The sequence below is a fragment of the Anomaloglossus baeobatrachus genome, chromosome 4 (assembly GCF_048569485.1).
Source record: "Anomaloglossus baeobatrachus isolate aAnoBae1 chromosome 4, aAnoBae1.hap1, whole genome shotgun sequence".
NCBI lineage: Eukaryota > Metazoa > Chordata > Amphibia > Anura > Aromobatidae > Anomaloglossus > Anomaloglossus baeobatrachus.
The window spans coordinates 415,754,896-415,777,140 of NC_134356.1; the positions used below are offsets into that span (position 1 = coordinate 415,754,896).

General features: G+C 48.8%; 1 protein-coding gene across 1 annotated transcript in view; it reads left to right on the forward strand.

The window, feature by feature from the left end:
- The window catches only part of TMEM209 (transmembrane protein 209), a 156,648-nt gene that overhangs the window by 58,061 nt on the left and 76,342 nt on the right, over positions 1–22,245 (forward strand). The window contains exons 7-9 of the mRNA XM_075342614.1: positions 15,698–15,873; positions 18,007–18,078; positions 18,354–18,450. Of these exons, the coding sequence (XP_075198729.1) occupies positions 15,698–15,873; positions 18,007–18,078; positions 18,354–18,450 (345 nt within the window). The remainder of the gene's footprint in view (positions 1–15,697; positions 15,874–18,006; positions 18,079–18,353; positions 18,451–22,245) is intronic.

The following is a 22,245-nucleotide window of genomic DNA, read 5'->3' on the forward strand; positions in this document are numbered from 1 at the left end:
CCAATAACTGGTTTAAACAAATTCACTCCGAAGTAACTTCGGAGAACTGAAAACCGTTCAACATGAACAACATGTGTACCCGAAAAAAACCCAAAAATCCCGAAGGACAACAGGGCGGGTGCTGGGTCTCCCAATAGGAGCTAGAAGAAAAGGAATTTACGGTAAGTAACAAAATTCCCTTCTTCTTCGGCGCTCCATTGGGAGACCCAGACGATTGGGACGTCCAAAAGCAGTCCCTGGGTGGGTAAAGAATTACCTCATAGTAGAGCTGCAAAGACAGCCCTCCCCTACGGGGAGGCAACTGCCGCCTGCAGGACTCTTCTACCTAAGCTGGCGTCCGCCGAAGCATAGGTATGCACCTGATAATGTTTGGTGAAAGTGTGCAGACTCGACCAGGTAGCTGCCTGGCACACCTGTTGAGCCGTAGCCTGGTGTCGTAATGCCCAGGACGCACCCACGGCTCTGGTTGAGTGGGCCTTCAGCCCTGATGGAACCGGAAGCCCAGCAGAACGGTAGGCTTCAAGAATTGGTTCTTTGATCCATCGAGCCAGGGTGGCTTTGGAAGCCTGCGACCCTTTGCGCTTACCAGCGACAAGGACAAAGAGTGCATCCGAGCGGCGCAGGGGCGCCGTGCGGGAAATGTAGGTTCTGAGTGCTCTCACCAGATCTAACAAATGTAAATCCTTTTCATACCGATGAACTGGATGAGGACAAAAGGAAGGCAAGGAGATATCCTGATTAAGATGAAAAGAGGATACCACCTTAGGGAGAAACTCCTGAATGGGGCGCAGCACTACCTTGTCCTGGTGGAACACCAGGAAGGGAGCCTTGGATGACAGCGCTGCTAGCTCAGACACTCTCCGAAGAGCCGTGACCGCTACCAGAAAGGCCACTTTCTGTGAGAGTCGAGAAAGTGAAACATCCCTCAGAGGCTTGAAGGGCGGCTTCTGGAGAGCAACTAGTACCCTGTTTAGATCCCATGGATCTAACGGCCGCCTGTACGGCGGGACGATATGACAAACCCCCTGCAGGAACGTGCACACCTGAGAAAGTCGTGCTAGACGCTTCTGAAAAAACACGGATAGTGCCGAGACTTGCCCTTTAAGGGAGCCGAGCGACAAGCCCTTTTCCAACCCAGATTGCAGGAAGGAAAGAAAAGTAGGTAACGCGAATGGCCAGGGGGATACTCCTTGTGCAGAGCACCAGGATAAGAAAATCCTCCACGTTCTGTGGTAGATCTTAGCAGAAGTGGACTTCCTAGCCTGTCTCATGGTGGCAACGACCCCTTGGGATAATCCTGAAGACGCTAGGATCCAGGACTCAATGGCCACACAGTCAGGTTCAGGGCCGCAGAATTCCGATGGAAAAACGGCCCTTGGGACAGTAAGTCTGGTCGGTCTGGTAGTGCCCACGGTTGGCCGACCGTGAGATGCCACAGATCCGGGTACCACGACCTCCTCGGCCAGTCTGGGGCGACGAGTATGACGCGGCTGCAATCGGATCTGATCTTGCGTAGCACTCTGGGCAAGAGTGCCAGAGGTGGAAACACATACGGGAGCCGGAACTGCGACCAATCTTGCACTAAGGCGTCTGCCGCCAGAGCTCTTTGATCGCGAGACCGCGCCATGAAGGCCGGGACCTTGTTGTTGTGCCGAGACGCCATTAGGTCGACGTCCGGCACCCCCCAGCGGCGACCGATTTCCTGAAACACTTCCGGGTGAAGGGACCATTCCCCTGCGTGCATACCCTGGCGACTGAGGAAGTCTGCTTCCCAGTTTTCTACGCCCGGGATGTGAACCGCTGATATGGTGGATGCTCTGTCCTCCACCCACATTAGAATCCGCCGGACTTCCTGGAAGGCTTGTCGACTGCGTATCCCTCCTTGGTGGTTGATGTATGCCACCGCTGTGGAGTTGTCCGACTGAATTCGGATCTGCTTTCCTTCCAGCCACTGCTGGAAGGCTAGTAGGGCAAGATACACTGCCCTGATTTCCAGAACATTGATCTGAAGGATGGACTCCTGCTGGGTCCACGTCCCCTGAGCCCTGTGGTGGAGAAAAACTGCTCCCCACCCTGACAGACTCGCGTCTGTCGTGACCACTGCCCAGGATGGGGGTAGGAAGGACCTTCCCTGTGATAATGAGGTGTGAAGAAGCCACCCTTGCAGAGAGTCCTTGGCCGTCTGGGAAAGGGAGACTTTCCTGTCCAGGGAAGTTGACTTCCCGTCCCATTGGCGGAGAATGTCCCATTGAAGTGGGCGCAGATGAAACTGCGCAAACGGGACTGCCTCCATTGCTGCCACCATCTTCCCTAGGAAGTGCATGAGGCGCCTTAAGGGGTGCGACTGACCATGAAGGAGAGACTGCACCCCTGTATGTAGTGACCGCTGCTTGTCCAGCGGAAGCTTCACTATCGCTGAGAGAGTATGAAACTCCATGCCAAGATACGTTAGTGATTGAGTCGGTGACAGATTTGACTTTGAAAAGTCGATGATCCACCCGAAAGTCTGGAGAGTCTCCAGCGCAACCTTCAGGCTGAGTTGGCATGCCTCTTGAGAGGGTGCTTTGACAAGCAGATCGTCCAAGTAAGGGATCACCGAGTGTCCCTGAGAGTGCAAGACTGCTACCACTGCCGCCATGACCTTGGTGAAAACCCGTGGGGCTGTCGCCAGACCAAATGGCAGAGCTACGAACTGAAGATGGTCGTCTCCTATCACGAAACGTAGAAAACGTTGGTGCTCTGTAGCAATCGGCACGTGGAGATAAGCATCTTTGATGTCTATTGATGCAAGGAAATCTCCTTGAGACATTGAGGCAATGACGGAGCGGAGGGATTCCATCCGGAACCGCTTGGCGTTCACATGCTTGTTGAGCAGTTTTAGGTCCAGAACAGGACGGAACGAGCCGTCCTTTTTTGGAACCACAAAGAGATTGGAGTAAAAACCTTGCCCTTGTTCCTGAAGAGGAACAGGGATCACCACTCCTTCTGCTCTTAGTGAGCCCACCGCCTGCAGAAGGGCGTCTGTTCGGTCGGGATGTGGGGAAGTTCTGAAGAACCGAGGCGGAGGACGAGAACTGAACTCTATCCTGTACCCGTGAGACAAAATGTCTGTTACCCACCGGTCCTTGACCTGTGGCAGCCAAATGTCGCAAAAGCGGGAGAGCCTGCCACCGACCGAGGATGCGGAGGGAGGAGGCCGAAAGTCATGAGGCAGCCGCCTTGGAAGCGGTTCCTCCGGTTGCTTTCTTGGGGCGTGAGTGAGCCCGCCAGGAATCTGAGCTCCTTTGCTCCTTCTGAGTCCCTTTGGACGAGGAGAATTGGGCCTTGCCCGAGCCTCGAAAGGACCGAAACCTCGACTGCCACCTCCTCTGTTGAGGTTTGCTTGATCTGGGCTGGGGTAAGGAGGAGTCTTTACCCTTGGACTGTTTAATGATTTCAGCCAATTGCTCACCAAACAGTCTGTCTACAGATAATGGCAAGCTGGTTAAACATTTTTTGGAAGCAGAATCCGCTTTCCATTCCTTTAACCACAAGGCTCTGCGCAAAACCACAGAGTTGGCGGACGCCATTGAGGTACGGCTCGTAGAGTCTAGGACAGCGTTGATAGCGTAGGTCGCAAACGCAGACATTTGCGAAGTTAAGGACTCCACTTGCGGCACTGCTGGACGTATGATAGAGTCCACCTGTGCCAGACCAGCTGAAATAGCTTGGAGTGCCCACACGGCCGCGAATGCTGGAGCAAACGACGCGCCGATAGCTTCATAGACAGATTTCAACCAAAGGTCCATCTGTCTGTCATTGGCATCTTTAAGTGAGGCCCCATCCTCCACTGCAACTATGGATCTAGCCGCAAGCCTGGAGATTGGGGGATCCACCTTTGGACACTGGGTCCAGCGTTTGACCACGTCAGGGGGAAAGGGATAACGTGTATCCTTAAGACGTTTGGAGAAACGCTTGTCTGGATAAGCGTGGTGTTTCTGGACTGATTCTCTGAAGTCAGCGTGGTCCAGAAAAGTACTCAGTTTACGCTTGGGATACCTGAAATGGAACTTCTCCTGCTGTGCTGCTGCCTCCTCTGCTGAAGGGGCAGGGGGAGAAATATCCAACAGTCTATTGATGGCCGCTATAAGGTCATTTACCATGGCGTCACCATCAGGAGTATCCAGATTGAGAGCGGTCTCAGGATTAGACTCCTGATCACCCTCCTCTGTCTCATCATACAGAGACTCTTCTCGCTGAGACCCTGACCAGCGTGAGGACGTGGAGGGTCTCTCCCAGCGAGCTCGCTTAGGCTGCCTGGGACTGTCATCCGAGTCAGAGCCTTCAGCCTGAGATGCCTGGGACCCCCTTGAAGCACGTATTAACTCCAACTGAGGGGGACCGGGGAACATTGACACAGCCGTGTCCATGGTCTGAGTAACTGATCTGGACTGCAAGGTCTCTAGGATTTTTGTCATAGTCACAGACATCTTGTCAGCAAAAACTGCAAACTCTGTCCCCGTCACCGGGACAGGGTTCACCGGTGACTCTGCCTGGGCCACTACCACCATAGAGTCCGGCTGACGAAGTGGCACAGGGACCGAACATTGCACACAATGGGGGTCATTGGAACCTGCCGGTAGATCAGCCCCACAAGCGGCACAAGCAGCGTCTACAGCCTGTGTCTTGGCACCCTTGCGTTTTGCGGATGACATGTTGATGTCTCCTCAGAGCAATATAGGGTATACAGCCAAGAAGCGACGTTACAGTGCAATATATATATATATATATGGTATAGAGAAAAAAATACACCAATATAACACTGTGGCACTAGTGGGGCCAGCACTAATGTGCTGCTTACCGCCCGCTTAACGCGGGTGTGTGGTCGCCAGAAATCCCTTGTCTGGGTCTCCCAGAGCCTGTGTCCGTTCTCCAGCCAGACTGCATGTAGGAATGGCTGCCGGCGTCCTGTGGAGAGGGGCGGGCCCTGGGCGTGTGCAGACAAAGTGCGGGAAACCTGCGTCCCACTGTGCTCAGTGAGAGGGCTGGAGTATGTAAATAAGACTCCAGCCCTCGGCGCTGACTATCGTACAGCGTCTCTCCCTTGCCCTGATTGACAGGGTGGGGGCGGGAACGAAGCCGAGCTAGGCCGCAAAAGCCGGGGACTAGATTTATAAGCGCCGCCGTCGTAAAAGCACGGTCGGCGCGAAGTCCCCGGCGCACCACATGTCTCAGCCGCGCCGCCGCTCTAGGGGCGGCCGGCGCGGCAGTCCCCAACACATAAAGTCCCTCAGAGAAGCTGCAGTGACTGTAACCCCAGCGCGCAGCGCTACTGTCCCCGGCGCACTAGCACACCCAGCAAGTCTGGAGTGTGCGCGGCCTGTCCATACGGGGACACAGAGTACCTGAATGTAGCAGGGCCTTGTCCCTGAACGGTACCCAGCTCCGTATCCAGCAGGTTCTATGGGTCTGTGGATGGAGCCCGGCCTCAGGGCTTGGGGGCCGGTAAGATCCCACTTCCTCAGAGCCCCTCAGGGGGATGGGGAAGGAAAGCAGCATGTGGGCTCCAGCCTCCGTACCCGCAATGGGTACCTCAACCTTAACAAACACCGCCAATAGGAATGGGGTGAGAAGGGAGCATGCTGGGGGCCCTATATGGGCCTTCTTTTCTTCCATCCGATATAGTCAGCAGCTACTGCTGACTAAAACAGTGGAGCTATGCGTGGATGTCTGACCTCCTTCGCACAAAGCTTGAAAACTGAGCAGCCCGTGATCCCACGGGGGGTGTATAGCCAGAAGGGGAGGGGCCTTACACTTTTTAGTGTAATGTTTGTGTGGCCTCCGGAGGCAGTAGCTATACACCCAATCGTCTGGGTCTCCCAATGGAGCGCCGAAGAAATTGATGCTAAAGCAACATTTTTGAGGAAAAAAAATGAAAATTTTCAATATGACAATGTAACGTTATCAAAATCTGTGAAGTACCTGTGGGTCCAAAATTCTCACTATACCCTTAGATAGGAGCCTTAAGGGGTCTAGTTTCCAAAATGGTATCACTTGTGAGGGGTTTCTGCTGTTTAGGTACCTTAGCGGACCTGTAAATGCAACATGGTGCCCGCAATCTGTTTCAGCCAACTTTGCTTTCCAAAATTCAAATATTGCTCTTTCTGTTCCGAGCCCTCCCATTTGTCCAAACAGAGGTTTCTGACCACATGTGGGGTGTTAGCGCGTTCATAAGAAAGTGGGTAACAAATTTTGGGGTCCATTTTGTTGTGTTATTTCTTCTAAAAGTGAATAAATTTGGGGTAGAGCAACATTTTAGGTAAAATTTAATTTTCTTTGTCGCTCCATTGGGAGACCCAGACAATTGGGTGTATAGCTTCTGCCTCCGGATGCCACACAAAGTATTACACTTAAAAGTGTAAGCCCCTCCCCTCTGCCTATACACCCCCCCCGTGCATCACGGGCTCCTCAGTTTTTATGCTTTGTGCGAAGGAGGCACACATGCACGCATAGCTCCACAATTTAGTCAGCAGCAGCTGCTGACTATATCGGATGGAAGAAAAGAGGGCCCATAACAGGGCCCCCAGCATGCTCCCTTCTCACCCCACTCTGGTCGGCGGTGCTGTTAAGGTTGAGGTACCCATTGCGGGTACAGAGGCTGGAGCCACATGCTGTTTTCCTTCCCCATCCCTTAGGGGCTCTGGGTGAAGTGGGATCCTAACCGGTCACCATGCACTGGGACCGTGCTCCCTCCACAGCCCCTGGGGGAATCTGCTGGACAGGAGCCGGGTATCATCAGGGACAAGGCCCTGCTACTCTGAGGTACTCTGTGTCCCCTTGGGGACGGCGCATAGAGCGCCTGTGTTATGGACGCTGCAGCAGCTGCTGGGTGTGTTAGTGCGCCGGCACTACCGCGCTGACCGCGCTTGTTTGCCGGCCGCGCTTATAACTATAGTCCCCGGCTTTTGCGGCCTAGTACCGCATACTCCCGCCCCCGGGCCTGCCAGTCAGGGGTAAGGGCGGGACGCAGCACTGGACGTCAGCGCTGAGGGCTGGAGCATACTTTGTATCCTCCTCCCCCCTCACTGAGCACCGTGGGGCACCAGATTCCCGCACTTTCTGAGGCACACCCACGGCTCCCTCCTCCTCTCAGAACACTGTCAGCCATTCCTGTCAGCACTTCAGACGCTGGAGAATTTCAGAGGGGAGACAACACCGAGCTCCACAGCTCTGGGAGGCCCGGGCAGGGAATCTGGTGGTCACACAACCGCTGCAGGCGGTCGGTAAGCCGCACCTGTTACTAGGTGCTGGCCCCCTGGGTGCCGAAGTGTATATTTATATACTTATTTTGTATACATTTACTCTATAGGGCTGCACTATTTGCTTTTGGCTATATACCCTCACTGATTGCTCTAAGGGGAGACAACAGCATGTCGTCCTCAAAAAGCAAGGGTGCCAAGGCACAGGCTTACTTTGCAACCTGTACCTCATGTGCGGCTATGCTACCTGCAGGTTCCACCTACCCTCATTGTGTGCAATGTTCGGCCCCTGTGACACTCACTCAGCCGGAGCCTCTGCCACTGGTGGAACCCCCGGCCCAGGTGGAACCACCTGCTGCCACTGTCCAGGTGACAGGGACAGAGTTTGCAGTATTCGCTGACAAACTGTCTGAGTCTATGGATAAATGGTCTGCTAAAATACTAGAAGCTTTGCAGTCCAGACCGGTAACACTGGCCCCGGGCACAGTTGAATCATTAACCCCAGGCCCCCCTCGGTTGGAGCAGCAAAGTGCTCCTGGGGCGACTCATAGGTCCCACGGTGAGGACTCTGACACGGACCGCAGTCCCAGACCAACTAAGCGGGCTCGCTGGGAAATTCCCTCGACTTCATCACACTGCTCAGGGTCTCAGCATGAGGACTCTCTGGAGGATGAAGCGGAGGGGGCAGATCAGGGCTCTGATCCTGACACCGCTCTCAACCTTGATACACCTGAAGGGGACGCCATAGTAAACGACCTTATAGCGTCCATCAATCAGGTGTTGGATCTTTCTCCTCCAGCTCCTCCGATTGAGGAGTCAGCTTCTCAACAGGAGAAATTCCATTTTAGGTTCCCCAAACGTCCACGGAGTGGGTTTCTTGATCACTCCGACTTCAGGGATACAGTCCAGAAACACCGAGCCTTTCCAGATAAGCGCTTTACTAAGCGCCTTAATGACACTTGTTATCCCTTCCCCCTGACGTAGTCAAGGGTTGGGCTCAGTGTCCCAAGGTGGATCCTCCAGGCTCTAGACTGGCGGCTAGATCCATAGTTGCAGTGGCAGATGGTGCATCACTCAAGGATGCCACTGACAGGCAGATAGAGCTCCTGATGAAATCCATCTATGAAGCTATTGGCGCGTCCTTTGCTCCGGCATTCGCAGCCGTATGGGCACTCCAAGCTATCTCAGCTTGTAAGTCTGAGATTAATGCAGTCACACGTGCCTCTACTCCGCAAGTAGTGTCCTCAACCTCTCAGGCGTCGGCGTTTGCGTCCTACGCCATGAATGCTGTCCTGGACTCTGCGAGCCGTACGGCGGTAGCATCCGCCAATTCGGTGGCAGTCCGCAGGGCCATGTGGCTACGTGAATGGAAGGCAGACGCTGCTTCCAAAAAGTTCTTAACCAGGTTGCCATTTTCTGGCGACCGCCTGTTTGGCGAGCGACTGGATGAAATCATTAAACAATCCAAGGGAAAGGACTCGTCCTTACCCCAGTCCAAACCAAACAGACCTCCACAAAGGAAGGTACAATCGAGGTTTCGGTCCTTTCGGCCCTCAGCCAGATCTCAATTCTCCTCGTCCAACAGGCCACAGAAGGGTCAGAGGAACTCCGATTCATGGCGGTCTAAGTCACGTCCTAAGAAGACCGCCGGAGGAACCGCTCCTAAAGCGGCCTCCTCATGACTTTCGGCCTCACCAAACCGCATCCTCGGTCGGTGGCAGGCTCTCCCGCTTTTGCGACGCCTGGTTGCCACATGTCCAAGACCGATGGGTGAGAGACATTCTGTCTCACGGTTACAGGATAGAGCTCAGCTCTCGTCCCCCGACTCGTTTCTTCAGAACATCTCCGCCCCCCGAGCGAGCCGATGCTCTTCTTCAGGCGGTGAGCACTCTGAAGGCAGAAGGAGTGGTGATCCCTGTCCCCCTTCAGCAATGGGGTCACGGTTTTTACTCCAACTTGTTTGTGGTGACAAAAAAGGACGGATCTTTCCGTCCCGTTCTGGACCTAAAACTGCTCAACAGACACGTGAAAACCAGGCTGTTCCGGATGGAATCTCTCCGCTCCGTCATCGCCTCAATGTCCCAAGGAGACTTCCTAGCATCAATCGACATCAGAGATGCTTATCTCCACGTGCCGATTGCACCAGAGCATCAGCGCTTCCTGCGCTTCGCCATCGGGGACGAACACCTTCAGTTCGTGGCACTGCCTTTCGGCCTGGCGACAGCCCCACGGGTCTTCACCAAGGTCATGGCAACAGTGTTAGCAGTCCTACACTCTCAGGGACACTCGGTGATCCCTTACTTAGACGATCTGCTTGTCAAGGCCCCCTCTCGGGCGGCATGCCAACACAGCCTGAACATTGCTCTGGAGACTCTCCAGAGATTCGGGTGGATCATCAATTTCCCAAAATCAAAATTGTCACCGGCCCAATCACTGACATATCTCGGCATGGAGTTTCATACTCTCTCAGCGATAGTGAAGCTTCCGCTGGACAAACAGCGTTCACTACAAACAGGGGTGCAATCTCTCCTTCGAGCCCAGTCGCACCCCTTGAGGCGCCTCATGCACTTCCTAGGGAAGATGGTGGCAGCAATGGAGGCAGTTCCTTTTGCGCAGTTTCATCTGCGTCCACTTCAATGGGACATTCTCCGCAAATGGGACATAAAGTCGATGTCCCTCGACAGGAACGTCTCCCTCTCGCGGGCAGCCAAGGCCTCCCTTCAGTGGTGGCTTCTTCCCTCTTCTCTGTCGAAGGGGAAATCATTCCTGCCCCCATCCTGGGCTGTGGTCACGACGGACGCGAGTCTGTCAGGGTGGGGAGCGGTCTTTCTCTACCACAGGGCCCAGGGTACCTGGACTCAGCCAGAGTCCTCTCTTCAGATCAATGTTCTGGAGATAAGGGCAGTGTATCTAGCCCTAAAGGCGTTCCAGCCGTGGCTGGAAGGCAGCCAGATCCGAATTCAGTCGGACAACGCCACGGCGGTGGCATATATCAATCACCAAGGCGGCACACGCAGTCGACAAGCCTTCCAGGAAGTTCGGCGGATTCTGCTGTGGGTGGAAGCCACAGCCTCCACCATCTCCGCAGTTCACATCCCGGGCGTAGAAAACTGGGAAGCAGACTCTCAGTCGCCAGGGCATGGACGCAGGGGAATGGTCTCTTCACCCGGACGTGTTTCAAGAGATCTGTTGCCGCTGGGGAACGCCGGACGTCGATCTCATGGCGTCTCGGCACAACAACAAAGTCCCGGCATTCATGGCACGGTCTCAAGATCACAGAGCTCTGGCGGCGGACGCATTAGTTCAGGATTGGTCGCAGTTTCGACTACCTTATGTGTTCCCTCCTCTGGCAATGCTGCCCAGAGTGTTACGCAAGATCAGGTCCGACTGCCGCCGCGCCATCCTCGTCGCTCCAGACTGGCCGAGGAGGTCGTGGTACCCAGATCTGTGGCATCTCACGGTGGGCCAACCGTGGGCACTACCAGACCGCCCAGACTTGCTGTCTCAAGGGCCATTTTTCCATCTGAATTCTGCGGCCCTCAACCTGACTGTGTGGCCATTGAGTCCTGGATCCTAGCGTCTTCAGGGTTATCTCAAGAGGTCATTGCCACTATGAGACAGGCTAGGAAACCAACGTCCGCCAAGATCTACCACAGGACGTGGAGGATATTCTTATCCTGGTGCTCTGATCATGGTTTTACTCCCTGGCCATTTGCCTTGCCCACTTTTCTGTCATTCCTTCAATCAGGAATGGAAAAGGGTTTGTCTCTCGGCTCTCTTAAGGGACAAGTCTCAGCGCTCTCTGTGTTTTTTCAAAAGCGTCTAGCCAGGCTCCCGCAGGTACGCACGTTCCTGCAGGGGGTTTGCCACGTAGTCCCTCCTTACAAGCGTCCGCTAGAACCCTGGGATCTGAACAGGGTGCTAACGGCTATTCAGAAACCACCTTTCGAGCCAATGAGAGATATTTCTCTATCACGTCTCTCGCAGAAGGTGGTCTTCCTAGTGGCAGTCACGTCACTTCGGAGAGTGTCTGAGCTAGCAGCGCTGTCATGCAAAGCCCCTTTCCTGGTGTTTCACCAGGACAAGGTGGTTCTGCGTCCGGTTCCGGATTTTCTCCCTAAGGTGGTATCCCCTTTTCATCTCAATCAGGATATCTCCTTACCTTCTTTTTGCCCTCATCCAGTTCACCAATGTGAAAAGGATTTGCACTTGTTAGATCTTGTGACAGCACTCAGACTCTACATTTCTCGTACCGCGCCCCTGCGCCGCTCGGATGCGCTCTTTGTCCTTGTCGCTGGCCAGCGTAAAGGGTCGCAGGCTTCCAAGTCAACCTTGGCTCGGTGGATCAAGGAACCAATTCTTGAAGCCTACCGTTCTTCTGGGCTTCCGGTTCCGTCAGAGCTGAAAGCCCATTCTACCAGAGCCGTGGGTGCGTCCTGGGCATTGCGGCACCAGGCTACGGCTCAGCAGGTGTGTCAGGCGGCTACCTGGTCGAGTCTGCACATTTTCACGAAACACTATCAGGTGCATTCCTACGCTTCGGCAGATGCCAGCCTAGGTAGGCGAGTCCTTCAGGCGGTGATTGCCCACCTGTAGGAAGGGGCTGTGTTACGGCTCTATTACCGAGGTATTCTTTTACCCACCCAGGGACTGCTTTTGGTCGTCCCAATTGTCTGGGTCTCCCAATGGAGCGACAAAGAAGAAGGGAATTTTGTTTACTTACCGTAAATTCCTTTTCTTCTAGCTCCAATTGGGAGACCCAGCACCCGCCCCTGTTCCCTTCGGGCTGTTGTTCTTTTGTGTACACATGTTGTTCATGTTGAACTGTTCTGGGTTCATGGTTTTCAGTTCTCCGAACATCCTTCGGATTGAATTTACCTTAGACCAATTTATATGTTTCCTCCTTCTTGCTTTTGCACCAAAACTGAGGAGCCCGTGATGCACGGGGGGGTGTATAGGCAGAGGGGAGGGGCTTACACTTTTAAGTGTAATACTTTGTGTGGCCTCCGGAGGCAGAAGCTATACACCCAATTGTCTGGGTCTCCCAATTGGAGCTAGAAGAAAAGGAATTTACGGTAAGTAAACAAAATTCCCTTCTTTTGCTTTTTTTTTTTTTTTTTTTCCAATTTAAAGTTTTATTGGTTTTCAAAGGAAAGAGTACAACAACATTGCAAACCATTGAATACATCTTTTGCTTTTGCTTTTTTTCATTCCACTTTACTTTAGTTCCTGTGAAGCACCTGAAGGGTTAATAAACTTATTGGATGTGGTTTTGAGTACTTTGAGGGGTGCAGTTTTTAGAATGGTGTCACTTTAGGGTATTTTTTTTTTGTCACCTAGGCCTCTCAAAGTCACTTCAAATGTGATGTGGTCCCTAAAAAAATGGTTTTGTGAATTTTGTTGAAAAAATGGGAAATTGCTGATGAACTTTGAACCCTTCTAACTTCCTAACCCCAAAAAATTTTGTTTCAGAAATTGCGCTGATCTAAAGTAGACAAGTGGGAAATGTTATTTATTAATTATTTTGTGTGACATAACTCTCTGGGTTAAGGGCATAAAAATTAAAAGTTTGAAAATTGCTAAATTTTAAAAATTTTCATCAAATTTCCGTTTTTTTTACAAATAAAAGCAAAAAATATCGTTCTTAATTTATAACTGTCATGAAGAACAATATGTCATGAAAAAACAATCTCAGAATCACCGGGATCCGTTGAAGCGTTCCAGAGTTATAACCTCATAAAGGGACACTGGTCAGAATTGCAAAAAATGGCCTGGGCATTAAGTACAAAACTGGCTTCGTCCTTAAGGGGTTAAACTTGTGTGTTGATCATACTGGGCAGCTAACAATATTCAATGTTTACTGGAATTTATGGAGGAATCAGTGCCTGATATCCAGGGCCCTCCATCCAAAGGTAAGTGTGCTCTGTCAATGATCTTTAATTAACGGGCTGAAAAGTCACGGAAAAGGCTTAATCTTCTGACCGGGCATATAATGACTACATGCATTGGATCCTTACTGTATTGTAATAATGTAACGCCCTTAGCCTATCAATTATATGTCAAACTTTTAACTAATAAATAGCAATTTTATAACTTATTAATTATTGATCTTGAATGGTATAATGTAAAAATACCACTCTGCACTGAATTTGTCATAAATATCAAAGTGAAAATATATTAAAAGGTTCTGCAAAGATTGTGTATGTTGTATATAGTGTGTATATTTTATGCACCTTGTACACTTTCATTAATTTTGATACATTTTCACTTTTTTTTTTTTTTGCATGGGTTTGATCTTGTAATGAATTGTGTTAATCATGTTACTGGTGTTCGCATCGGAACAGGAACTATTGAAAATGTGTTATTGATATAATTCTTTTGACTAAGGGGGCAAGCACACCTGACATGCGTTGATAACATTACTTACGTGCTGAGTGTTTCTTAAGGCCCAGTCACACTAAACAACTTACCAGCGATCCCAACAACGATACAACCTGATAGGGATCACTGGTAAGGCTGGTTTCACACTACGTTTATTTAACATCCGTCCATAACGTTTTTTAGCGGAAAAACGGATCCAGTGCAAATGCGTTTTCACTTCAAGGCATTTGCAATGGACTCGCGTCCACCTGCGTTCGCATGCGTTTGCGTGCGTTAGACACAGGATCTGTACTTTTGCGTTATTTTAACATGTTTCAAAAACGCTACTTGTAGCGTTTTTTACCTTTGTCAAAATAACGCATCTCACAGGATCCTTCACATTGCGCCGCGAGCTGCAATGCATTTCAATGAGCGCTGGATCCTGCCTAGCAGAATGCGTTGAGTTGCGTTGTAACAGGATCCTGCTTTTGTACTGAGCATGCCCAGAACCAGTCTTGCGTGATCTGTCTCTCTCTCCTCCTCCCTCCCTCACCCTCTCTATCTCTGTCTTTCCCCCTCCCTCTCTCTCCCACCTGAGAGCTGCGGACACTCGTAACCAAGGTAAATATCGGGTAACCACTTATCTTAGTTACCCGATGTTTACGTTGGTTACGTGTGCAGGCAGCCCTGCTCCTAGCAGCTGCAGACACTCGTAACCAAGATAAATATCGGGTATCCAAGCCCGATGTTTACCTTGGTTACGAGCGTCTGCAGCTGTCAGAAGCCGGCTCCCAGTCTGGCATGTTTAGTTCCCCTCACTCCCGATCACATGACTCCAATGCCCGCCCCTAAACATCCAGTGACAGGATCCTGCAAAGTAAGACATGCGTTTACATGCGTTTTTTGCTGTAAAAGCAGGATCCGCTTTTGCAGCAAAAAAACGTTCAGGCCGCATGTTAAATAAACGTAGTGTGAAAGCAGCCTAAGTTGCTAGGAGGTCGCTGGTGAGATGTTACACTAAGCGACGCTCCAGCGATCCCACCAGCAACCTGACCTGGCAGGGATCGCTGGAGCGTCGCAACACATGGAAGCATGCTGCGCTTGGTAACTAAGGTAAATATCGGGTAACCAACCCGATATTTACCTTGGTTACCAGCGCACACCGCTTAGCACTGGCTCCCTGCACTCCTAGCCACAGTACACATTGGGTTAATTACCCGATGTGTACTCTGCTATGTGTTCAGGCAGCAGGGAGCCGGCTTCTGCGGACGCTGGTAACCACGGTAAACATCGGGTAACCAAGAAGCCCTTCCCTTGGTTCCCCGATATTTATCTTCGTTACCAGCGTCCGCCGCTCTCACACTGCCAGTGCCGGCTCCCTGTTCCCTGCACACATAGCCACAGTACACATCGGGTTAATTACCCGATGTGTACTCCGGCTACGTGTGCAGAGAGCAGGGAGCCGGCACTGGCAGTGTGAGAGCGGCGGACGCTGGTAACAAAGGTAAATATTGGGTAACCAAGGGAAGGGCTTCTTGGTTACTCGATGTTTACCGTGGTTACCAGCGTCCGCAGAAGCTGGCTCCTGCTGCCTGCACATTTAGTTGTTGCTCTTTCGCTGTCACACACAGCGATGTGTGCTTCACAGCGGGAGAGCAACAACTAAACAATGGTCCAGGACATTCATCAACAACCATCGACCTCACAGCAGGCCAGGTTGTTGCTGGATGTCACACTAAGCAACATCGCTAGCAAGTCGTGCATCAGCAGCGATGTTGCTAGCGATGTTGCTTAGTGTGACGGTACCTTTACTCACAATGTTCTGTATGTGAGCCTCTACCACTGAAGAAGACTAGTTTGTGGAGCCGGACTTGAGCCTCTATTTTTCTTGGCTGTGACTGTGCCGATGCCCGAGCTCCATAAGAGAGTGGACTTGCAATTGTGGTGCTCTGGATTGTTTTTCTTCTGTAGTTGTATGTGTTTACTGTTTGATGCACATGGGACTCTGCGTCTGACTAGACTACAACTGATGTTTGTCCAATGGGAATTTTTTTTTCTTATGTTAATTCAATACTCCCTCTTTCTGAATGGAAATTTAGGTAGTCCAGATTCCGGCTCGACATCAAACAGCCCAACCTTCTGGAATTATAGCCGCTCCATGGGAGATTATGCTCACACGCTCAGGAAGTACCAGTACCAGCTGGCATGCAGGTCTCAGGCTCCTTCTGCTCACAAGGATGAGGCAGATCTTGGCTCCAAGCAGGCAGCAGAAGAGGTACAGTAGTAAATTATGCATGCTGTTTGTGGTTATGTTTCAAAACCATAAACATTGCGGGGGTTTAAGTCCTTCGTGTTAATATTTTTGATTGTTCATCACTTCTTCTTTAGCACAATAAACCATCACAGTCATGAATGTTCAAATGTTTCCTCAAATGGTTTAGTAGATATGATCTCTAACTTCTTGAGCTTTTAGGCTATGTATGCACTGGGAAATGGAATTTTCTTGAGAAAATTCCGCATGCTCTCAAAGATTACCGCACCCGCGGTAAAAAAACGCGGGAAACCGCACCCGAAAACCGCATGCGGTTTGCCGCGGTTTGCTGCGGTTTTACCGCGGTATTATTCGCGGTATTGCCGCGGTTTTGCCGCGTGCGGGTTGGGATGTGCTTTATTGCATTCAATGCAATAAAGCACATTGAAAAAAAAAAAGGCATTTAATTCTGAGATAGTAGATAGACAGAAGAATAGATAGAGGGATAGATAGACAGCGGGATAGATAGATAGATGACAGATCGCTGCATTTCCCACGGTCGGCAGTGAGTTCACATTACCGGCCGTGGGAAATGACCGGTAATTACCTCTGCTGTCTGCTGCTTTGATTCAGCGCTGTGTCTGTGACAGTCGCGGCTGGATGGAAGCAGCGCAGGACCTGTGGATTACGCCGGAGCGGTGGATTACGCCGGAGCTTTGGTGCGGGAGGGGTTAATAAAATGGTGAACGAGGCTTGTTTGTTTCATTTAAAATAAAGGATTTTTCGGTGTCTGTGTTTTTTTCACTTTACTTACGGGTTGATCATGTCAGCTGTCACATAGACGCTGCCATGATCAAGCCTGGAGTTAATGGCGGTGGTCCCCCACCATCATTAACCCCTTGTATTACCTTGCTGCCACTGCTACACGGCGGCAAGAAGAGCCGGGGACACGCCAGTGCTGCCGCATAGTGGATGCGACAGTGCCGGGGCAGCTGCGGCTGATATTCTCGGCTGCCGGAGGGGGAGTGAGGCGGGGGACATTAACCCTGCCCCTCTCCCTCCCCAGCCTGAGAATACCGGGCCGCCGCTGTGTGCTTACCTCGGCTGGAAGGTAAATATGCAGCAGAGCCCACGTTCTTTGTTTTTTATATTTCCGTTTTCTTTCTATGTGTGTTCTATGTGTTCTGTGTCTGTGATGTGTCTGTGATGTGTTTGTGTTTACTCTCTGCTCCGCTTCCTCTTCCTGTAATGACATCACTTCCCTGCAAAACGCAGACAAGCGATGTACATTACCGGAGGTAAACCGCGAAATACCGCAGGGAATAACGCAGGAAAACGCAGTGAACCGCACAGAATTTGCTGCCTGCGTTATTCCCTGCGGGATTTCATGATTAACATTGGAGTCAATGGAGTGAAATCCCGCAGCGATGTGCGGAAAAGAAGTGACATGCACTTGTTTTTTGCTGCGGGATTCCCGCAGCAAAACATGCAGCTGTCAAATTCCGCCTAGTGCGCACAGGATTTTTTTTCTCCATAGGATTTGCTGGTGATTCACTGCAGAGATGTTATGAACATTTTCTGCAGCGAAACATGCAGCAAATCCGCGGAAAATCCGCGGCAAAATCCGGTAAGTGCGCATAGGGCCTTATACGCTTGCTTTCTACACAGTTGTAATTAAGCAGTAGTTTTCACTTCACATCCACTCATGCAATTTGCATTTTTTTAAGGGAGTTCACCACTACTTATTGTTTGATGGCCTATCCTTACGATAGGTTATCAATATCTGGTGGGGGTGTGAAACACGGCTCCCCATCGATCAGCTGTTACCGGTGTCAGATGGAAATTCTCGGATACTACGAGAACAGTCATTCCTATAGTGTTCGCAGCCAGGTACTGCAGATCCACCCCTTAGAATGAGGTTAAACTCTGCAGTACTCTGCCATGGCCATTATAGATTTGACAGAGCTGCTGTGTTAAAGCAGCCATTTGAGAATTTCCAACTGACACCAGTAAAAGCAGATAGGCGGGGGTGCTTGAAGTCTCACCACCACCGATCAGATATTGATGGCCTATCCTGAGGCCAGGTCATCAATAAAAAAAAAAAAAGTGGCCAACCTCTTTATTTGTTTAATAGAACTAATAACTCTTTCTTTGTAGATCTGGGCAAGAGTTACAATGAACCGTCAACTTTTGGATCACATGGATTCATGGACTGAAAAGCTCCGTAATGTATGTCCTGCTTTATTACAATTTAATATCTTACAGAAAGATCCCAATAATTCTGACACATGTATTAAAGATCCTACCTACATCGATAAGTCCTCTCATGACTGAAAACCAGAGTCTAATGGATCTGTAATATGGTCTGTTAATATAATTGGTGGTAAAAAAAAGTTCCCAATAGTCTCTGTATAGCACTGGTATTTCCTTATCCAAGTATTTGAAATTTGTTATTTCTGCCAGAAAGAAATGCATATTAATTTTCCTAATTTGTTTACTTTTAGTGGATTAATGAAACCATTTTGGTGCCGTTGGTCCAAGAGATGGAAACTGTTAACATGCAGATGAGAAGGCTTGGGTATCCTGAGCTGCAAATAGGGGGTAAATAATGCTTTTCATATATATATTTATATTATACTAGAAGGTGGCCCGATTCTACGCATCGGGTATTCTAGAATTTACGTATTGTGTAGTTAATGTTTGATTTTTATTTTATATATATATAGATATAGATATATAGATAGATAGATATAGATATATAGATAGATAGATATATATATAGATATATAGATATAGATAGATGTTGTGTGTAGTTACCAAGTGTTTGTGTAGGGCGCTGTACATGTTCTGGGTGTTGTCTGGGTGTGGCGGGGGGTGAGAGCGGTGTTGTTTGTGTGTTGCGTTGTTTGTAGAGCGCTGTGTGTCTGTAGCGTTGTGTGTGTGTGTGTTGCGCGGTTTGTGTGGGGTTTGTGTGTGTTTTGGGGGGAGGTATGTTTTGTGCAATGTGTGTGTTGTGCGGTATGTGCGTATATTTGTGTGTGCCGCGGTGTTTTTGTTGGGTGTTGTATGTGTGCGGCGTTGTCTGTGTGTGTGGGTGTCTGTGTAGGGCAGTGTCTTGCTAAATTCTACTAAAAAGGGGGCTGAAAGCCCGTACTTACGAAGCGCTCACTGATATCCTAATCAGGCACGAATACTAATATTCTTTATAGCAAGATACTATTTATTTTAATAGCACATGAATATATATAGTCAATGGTACATAGGCATAAGAACTATAGTCATAGAAACTTATACAATAACAGAAATATGCATCAACATTACCGTTATGTTGTAGCAATCCTTTCACATCAGAGGGAACTCGAGTTAATGATAAGGAATCAACATCGCATCTTGCATCACAGGAACAGTGCGTACGTACACTTCAATGTCCTGGAAGGTTTCCCTAACATTAAGCGAGTCCGGTGTATTTTTATAGGAAACTTTGTAGGTTGTGTTTAAAATGGTCACCAGCATGTGACAGCTGAGTCATGTTCATGTAACTTGACCACAAACTACTGTGGGCACCGGCAGCTTCCTGCACATTTCCTGCACATCCTGCCAGTTGACAACTGACCGACCACAGTTTGACCATAGTGTTAGTGAAATATTGCAATGAGCCGTACATTTCATATGCAAGCTTCCGTAAACCTGTCTTTAAGCTAACCATAAGTTTCCGGTAAGTGGAACTGTAAAGGTGACTTCCTCATTATCTTATTCTTTGGTCATAGTGAAATTGGTTATCCAAAGGACATCTCTTTGATACTGAATTATTGATAGGTCAAATAATATCTGGGATCACTCCTATCTTTTGATTATGATCCCTATCTAATCAAATTCATACTTCAGTCATATCACATTGGTATCACAATCGGTCCTTGATCCCAGGGATTATTTTCCATCATCAGTATTCCACTAGAAGAAGATCACTCGGAATATACCATACCATGACCAAGAAATATTGTTTGCCACAAATTTTGTTTTCTTGGTTTGTTTAGATAAACGTTGAATCACAAATATAGTCACTTTCACTACTTTTGTACAGTATATTAAAACTAAAAGCAATATTATCTGAAAAGCTCCCTTGAATATCATGTGTTTTGGCATTTGCTCGATATTCAAAGGAATCATTACACATTACATTTCCCGATATGTTACTACAAGTTTCACTAGACCCATTTATGAACATATTGGCATAAGGCCATAACATATCATGAATTATCCTTTCAACTAAGCTGGGTTTAAAAGCATCTACAGTATTTATAGCTGTCCCAAAACTTATTTTTATATTCTCTATAGGGATGAATTCCAGGTTAGTCAGTCCAGTCTTATTTCTTAGTACCCAAATTCCTCCCTTAAAAGCCAGATATTGCAAATTGGTGACTGTTGCATTCAAATTGCCTTGCCACCATGGAAGATTGATCCATCCCACTATGGAAATGGGTACTGTAGTATTCTATAAACGAACACTTCGAGTGTCTTTATCAGCAAGATGATCAGAACAACTTTTCTACTTTAAGATTTCCTCCATCGATACCGGGACATCCAGATAAGGGATACTGGTGGCTGTAACCGAAGAATGTGTACAGATCCAGCAATCTGTGTGTTGAAAATGTGATGGTGCATCAGAAATTAATTCGCCACAGGTTCCTCCTGATGTAGACTTGTCCATCCAACGACCAGAGAGGCAAACATCAAACACAGGAATTTCTCCATCTCATCACTATCGAGCTCTTCCCAGTAACCGATACCATGGATTCCGCTTATTTACCACACCTTCTGCAAATAAAGATACACTATTATTCTCGTAAATAACATATTTTGCTTGTGGGACATATTCCCACTTCTCTACTCCTGGTCTCATTATCAGGAGAGTACGATCTTTTCCGACCACTATTACCTCTGTCTCTGAGGGCGGTCCTTGGAGGTTTTGAATCCATATTTTTGCTCCTACATTTTTAATATTAGAGGATCCAAAACCTTTAGTACCCCTTATTGTTAATTCTGCCAGGGCAGTTCCTTCTCTTATTTCAGACAAGTTTATTGGAATTATTAACATCTGAGCCACCTTCTGGTGTTTCATCAAGATCAAAGGTTCATTTCCAAAATTTAGCATCAGTACCTTGATTTCTCCCTGATAATCTGCATCTATTACCCCTCCCACCACTATGGCTCCTTTTAACACTAAACTAGGAGTGGCTATTTGACCATAATGATCCTTTGGTATCTGGCAACCCAATCCTGTTGAAATTGGTTTTACCTTACCTGGGGGTACCACGACAGTTTCCAATGTACTGAGGTCTAAACCTGCTGAATAAGGTGTCGCTCTTTCTGGTGTGCCCAAACAGCTGTACCTTGCAACCATGCCTCTTTTTTCCTTGTCAACTGTTGGACTGACTTGTCTGATGGCTGCTGCTTTATCTGCTTCTGAATTAAACAAACGTTCAAGTGAGTTAGTAGGGACATGAGCATCGACATGAAATACAGTGGTCTTGGTAGATTGAATAATCCCTTCAATGTCTTGCCACACTTCCCTGACCATCTCAAACGCATTTTGCTGTTCCTCTCCCCAGTGGAACTCATATTTTTTCCTCGTTACTTTGTACAAATGAGCCAACATTTGTCCCAAATGAGGGATATGTTGTCTCCAAAAATCAAACAATCCAATATAAGACTGAGTCTCCTGTTTGGATTTAGGGACCGGAAAATTAATAATTTTCTGTCTGGCATTGGGCAAGATCTCTCTGTGCTCCTTGTTCCACTGAATCCCTAGAAATGTTACCACCTGAGACGGTCCTTGAACCTTGGCATCACTGATTTCCCATCCTTTACTCCTCATATGAGCAACCAGTTTTGTCAATTGATCTTTCACACTTTGCTCATCTTGTCCTTGTATCATTATATCATTGATATAATGTGAGATCTGCATTTCCTTATGACAAGACATAACCCCAAAGGAGAATTTTCCTTTGGTTAGATTAAGAGTCATCCATTTTAGGATATCAATTCCCAAAATATATTCTGGTATAGGTACTACCAGTACCGTATACTCCTTGATAGGTAAATTACCTATCTTCAAAGCTACCTGTGTCTGAACCCCGGTGATCACTTGATCACCTAGTCCAGCAATTTTTACTCGAGGTCCTTTTATTTTTTCTGGGTTTCCATGAATTAAAGTAGCCTCCGCCCCCGTGTCAATCAAAGCTGGGACTCCTTGAACATTTCCCCCTTTCCAATGTATGCTAAGATTGACGTAGGGACGTTCGTCCCTTTTTATCAATAGGGGGGCTTGGCTGGCTACCTATGGTAAATCACTTCCTTCTGAACTTTCATTTACACAGACTTCAGTCTGTGCATTAG